The 5,681-nt window shown below is 54.6% G+C and overlaps 1 protein-coding gene across 1 annotated transcript; it reads right to left on the bottom strand.

The window, feature by feature from the left end:
* Positions 1–1,491: 1,491 nt before the first annotated feature.
* Positions 1,492–4,774, bottom strand: LOC127906566 (uncharacterized). The gene is made up of 3 exons (XM_052458828.1): positions 4,338–4,774; positions 2,906–3,071; positions 1,492–1,884 (listed from the first exon to the last, which is right to left on the bottom strand). Exons 1-3 carry the CDS (start codon positions 4,625–4,627, stop codon positions 1,516–1,518), a joined length of 825 nt encoding a protein of 274 aa, XP_052314788.1. The 5' UTR covers positions 4,628–4,774; the 3' UTR covers positions 1,492–1,515.
* Between the last annotated feature and the right edge of the window lie 907 nt (positions 4,775–5,681).

Raw genomic sequence — 5,681 nt, 5'->3', positions numbered from 1 at the left:
GTGGACAGAGAGGGGGGTGGACAGAGAGGGGGAGAGAGGGGGTGGACAGAGAGGGGTGGACAGAGAGGGGTGGACAGAGAGGGGTGGAGAGAGAGGGGGAGAGAGAGGGGACAGAGGGGGACAGAGAGGGGGGGTGGACAGAGATGGGGGAAGGAGAGAGAGGGGGACAGAGAGGGGGGATGGAGAGAGAGGGGGGGACAGAGAGGGGGTGGAGAGAGAGGGGGTGGAGAGAGAGGGGTGGAGAGAGAGGGGTGGAGAGAGATGGGGGTTGACAGAGAGGGGAGAGAGAGAGATGTTAATGAACAATGTCGTAAAACTCAAACCTCAAATCATACGAATAATGTTGTAGTTAATTAAGGAGGAACAGTATCAGTCATAATACTGAACTTTGGGGAACACCCCAAATAATGATCACCATTACTGAGGTTTCATCTGTTCAACAAAGAGAGCGAGGAGGGTAAAGAGAGAGAGCGAGGAGGGTAAAGAGAGAGAGAGCGAGGAGGGTAAAGAGAGAGAGAGCGAGGAGGGTAAAGAAAGAGAGAGAGGAGGATAAAGAGAGAGAGAGAGGAGGGTAAAGAAAGAGAGAGAGGAGGATAAAGAGAGAGAGAGAGAGAGAGGAGGATAAAGAGAGAGAGAGAGAGAGAGGAGGGTAAAGAAAGAGAGAGAGGAGGATAAAGAGAGAGAGATGAGGGTAAAGAGAGAGATGAGGGTAAAGAGAGAGAGAGAGATGAGGGTAAAGAGAGAGAGAGAGATGAGGGTAAAGAGAGAGAGAGAGATGAGGGTAAAGAGAGAGAGAGAGATGAGGGTAAAGAGAGAGAGAGATGAGGGTAGAGAGAGAGAGAGAGAGATGAGGGTAAAGAGAGAGAGAGAGAGAGAGCGTGAGAGGAGGGTAGAGAGAGAGAGAGAGAGAGAGAGAGAGAGAGAGAGAGAGAGGAGGGTAAAGAGAGCGAGCGAGAGGAGGGGTAGAGAGAGAGAGGAGGGGAGAGAGAGAGAGAGAGGAGGGGAGAGAGAGAGAGAGAGGAGGGGAGAGAGAGAGAGAGGAGGGTAGAGAGAGATAGAGAGAGGAGGGTATAAAGAGAGAGAAAGCGAGAGCGAGGAGGGTAAAGAAAGAGAGAGAGAAAGGAGGGGTGAGAGAGAGAAGAGAAAGGAGGAGAGAGAGAGGGTAAAGAGAGCGAGAGAGAGAGAGAGAGGGTAGAGAGAGAGGAGTGTAAAAAGAGAGAGAGAGAGGGGGTAAAGAGAGAGAGAGAGAGAGAGGGGGTAAAGAGAGAGAGAGAGAGAGAGGGAGAGAGAGGAGGGTAGAGAGAGAGAGTTTCTTGTAAAAAGAGATTCTCTTTCTGAGAGGGGTAAAGAGACAGAATTATGACATCATCTGATGGGTAAATAGATGACAGATCTGATGTTGAGTACACATAAATCACCTATGTTTCTTCCTCTCTTCCTCTAGGGCTGCATTCTCTTCTGCTTCTTTCACCTACACACATAATTATGACATCATCTGATGTTGAGTACACATAATTATGACATCATCTGATGTTGAGTACACATAATTATACACATAACCATGTTCCTGTCACCCACCCACGAGGGTCCATGTAACTCTCTGGATACCTCCACCCCCCCAGCAGGGTCCATGTAACTCTCTGGATACCTCCACCCCCCCAGCAGGGTCCATGTAACTCTCTGGATACCTCCACCCCCCCAGCAGGGTCCATGTAACTCTCTGGATACCTCCACCCACCAGGGTCCATGTAACTCTCTACATACCTCCACCCCCCCAGCAGGGTCCATGTAACTCTCTGGATACCTCCACCCACCCAGCAGGGTCCATGTAACTCTCTGGATACCTCCACCCCCCCAGCAGGGTCCATGTAACTCTCTGGATACCTCCACCCACCCAGCAGGGTCCATGTAACTCTCTGGATACCTCCACCCCCCAGCAGGGTCCATATAACTCTCTACATACCTCCACCCCCCCAGCAGGGTCCATGTAACTCTCTGGATACCTCCACCCCCCAGCAGGGTCCATGTAACTCTCTGGATACCTCCACTCCCCCAGCAGGGTCCATGTAACTCTCTGGATACCTCCACCCCCAGCAGGGTCCATGTAACTCTCTGGATACCTCCACCCACCCAGCAGGGTCCATGTAACTCTCTGGATACCTCCACCCACCCAGCAGGGTCCATGTAACTCTCTGGATACCTCCACCCCCCAGCAGGGTCCATGTAACTCTCTGGATACCTCCACCCCCCAGCAGGGTCCATGTAACTCTCTGGATACCTCCACCCACCCAGCAGGGTCCATGTAACTCTGGATACCTCCACCCACCAGGGTCCATGTAACTCTCTGGATACCTCCACCCCCCAGCAGGGTCCATGTAACTCTCTGGATACCTCCACTCCCCCCCCAGCAGGGTCCATGTAACTCTCTGGATACCTCCACCCCCCAGCAGGGTCCATGTAACTCTCTGGATACCTCCACCCCCCAGCAGGGTCCATGTAACTCTCTGGATACCTCCACCCCCCAGCAGGGTCCATGTAACTCTCTGGATACCTCCACCCACCAGGGTCCATGTAACTCTCTGGATACCTCCACCCCCCCAGCAGGGTCCATGTAACTCTCTGGATACCTCCACCCCCCCAGCAGGGTCCATGTAACTCTCTGGATACCTCCACCCCCCAGCAGGGTCCATGTAACTCTCTGGATACCTCCACCCACCCAGCAGGGTCCATGTAACTCTCTGGATACCTCCACCCACCCAGCAGGGTCCATGTAACTCTCTGGATACCTCCACCCACCCAGCAGGGTCCATGTAACTCTCTGGATACCTCCACCCACCCAGCAGGGTCCATGTAACTCTCTGGATACCTCCACCCCCCAGCAGGGTCCATGTAACTCTCTGGATACCTCCACCCCCCCAGCAGGGTCCATGTAACTCTCTGGATACCTCCACCCACCCAGCAGGGTCCATGTAACTCTCTGGATACCTCCACCCACCCAGCAGGGTCCATGTAACTCTCTGGATACCTCCACCCACCCAGCAGGGTCCATGTAACTCTCTGGATACCTCCACCTACCAACCAGGGTCCATGAAACTCTCTACATACCTCCACCCCCCAGCAGGGTCCATGTAACTCTCTGGATACCTCCACCCCCCCACCAGGGTCCATGTAACTCTCTGGATACCTCCACCCACCAACCAGGGTCCATGAAACTCTCTACATACCTCCACCCACCCAGCAGGGTCCATGAAACTCTCTGGATACCTCCACCCCCCCAGCAGGGTCCATGTAACTCTCTGGATACCTCCACCCACCCAGCAGGGTCCATGTAACTCTCTGGATACCTCCACCCACCCAGCAGGGTCCATGTAACTCTCTGGATACCTCCACCCACCCAGCAGGGTCCATGTAACTCTCTGGATACCTCCACCCACCCAGCAGGGTCCATGTAACTCTCTGGATACCTCCACCTACCAACCAGGGTCCATTAAACTCTCTACATACCTCCACCCCCCAGCAGGGTCCATGTAACTCTCTGGATACCTCCACCCCCCCACCAGGGTCCATGTAACTCTCTGGATACCTCCACCCACCAACCAGGGTCCATGAAACTCTCTACATACCTCCACCCACCCAGCAGGGTCCATGAAACTCTCTGGATACCTCCACCCCCCCAGCAGGGTCCATGTAACTCTCTGGATACCTCCACCCACCCAGCAGGGTCCATGTAACTCTCTGGATACCTCCACCCCCCCAGCAGGGTCCATATAACTCTCTACATACCTCCACCCCCCCAGCAGGGTCCATGTAACTCTCTGGATACCTCCACCCACCCAGCAGGGTCCATGTAACTCTCTGGATACCTCCACCCCCAGCAGGGTCCATGTAACTCTCTGGATACCTCCACCCCCCCAGCAGGGTCCATGTAACTCTCTGGATACCTCCACCCACCCAGCAGGGTCCATGTAACTCTCTGGATACCTCCACCCCCAGCAGGGTCCATGTAACTCTCTACATACCTCCACCCCCCCAGCAGGGTCCATGTAACTCTCTGGATACCTCCACCCACCCACCAGGGTCCATGTAATTCTCTGGATACCTCCACCCCCAGCAGGGTCCATGTAACTCTCTGGATACCTCCACCCAGCAGGGTCCATGTAACTCTCTACATACCTCCACCCCCAGCAGGGTCCATGTAACTCTCTACATACCTCCACCCACCCAGCAGGGTCCATGTAACTCTCTGGATACCTCCACCCAGCAGGGTCCATGTAACTCTCTGGATACCTCCACCCACCCAGCAGGGTCCATGTAACTCTCTGGATACCTCCACCCACCCAGCAGGGTCCATGTAACTCTCTACATACCTCCACCCCCCCAGCAGGGTCCATGTAACTCTCTGGATACCTCCACCCACCCAGCAGGGTCCATGTAACTCTCTGGATACCTCCACCCACTCAGCAGGGTCCATGTAACTCTCTGGATACCTCCACTCCCCCAGCAGGGTCCATGTAACTCTCTGGATACCTCCACCCCCCCAGCAGGGTCCATGTAACTCTCTGGATACCTCCACCCAGCAGGGTCCATGTAACTCTCTACATACCTCCACCCCCCCAGCAGGGTCCATGTAACTCTCTGGATACCTCCACCCCCCCAGCAGGGTCCATGTAACTCTCTGGATACCTCCACCCCCCCAGCAGGGTCCATGTAACTCTCTACATACCTCCACCCACCCAGCAGGGTCAATGTAACTCTCTGGATACCTCCACCCCCCCAGCAGGGTCCATGTAACTCTCTGGATATCTCCACCCCCCCAGCAGGGTCCATGTAACTCTCTGGATACCTCCACCCCCCCAGCAGGGTCCATGTAACTCTCTGGATACCTCCACCCCCCCAGCAGGGTCCATGTAACTCTCTGGATACCTCCACCCCCCCAGCAGGGTCCATGTAACTCTCTGGATACCTCCACCCCCCAGCAGGGTCCATGTAACTCTCTGGATACCTCCACCCCCCAGCAGGGTCCATGTAACTCTCTGGATACCTCCACCCCCCAGCAGGGTCCATGTAACTCTCTGATACCTCCACCCACCCAGCAGGGTCCATGTAACTCTCTGGATACCTCCACCCACCCAGCAGGGTCCATGTAACTCTCTGGACATACCTCCACCCCCCAGCAGGGTCCATGTAACTCTCTGATACCTCCACCCACCCAGCAGGGTCCATGTAACTCTCTGGATACCTCCACCCCCAGCAGGGTCCATGTAACTCTCTGGATACCTCCACCCACCCAGCAGGGTCCATGTAACTCTCTGATACCTCCACCCCCCAGCAGGGTCCATGAAACTCTCTGGATACCTCCACCCCCCAGCAGGGTCCATGTAACTCTCTAGATACCTCCACCCCCCAGCAGGGTCCATGAATATAATGTTGTGAAGCTCCATTGATTTTAAAACATCAGCAGAGATGCATTAGCTTGTTCTGTCAGAGCTCCGGAGGAATGGAGATCTGGGGCGTCCCACCTTATACATCTATGTGTGTGTGTATTAATGTGTGTGTGTGTGTGTGTGTATAAAGTGTGTGTGTGTGTGTGTGTGTGTGTGTATAAAGTGTGTGTGTGTGTATATGTGTGTGTGTATAAAGTGGGTGTGTATATGTGTGTGTGTATAAAGTGTGTGTGTGTG

This window comes from Oncorhynchus keta, chromosome 13 (genome assembly GCF_023373465.1).
Source record: "Oncorhynchus keta strain PuntledgeMale-10-30-2019 chromosome 13, Oket_V2, whole genome shotgun sequence".
Taxonomy (NCBI): domain Eukaryota; kingdom Metazoa; phylum Chordata; class Actinopteri; order Salmoniformes; family Salmonidae; genus Oncorhynchus; species Oncorhynchus keta.
This window is presented reverse-complemented; position numbering and strand designations above follow the sequence as displayed.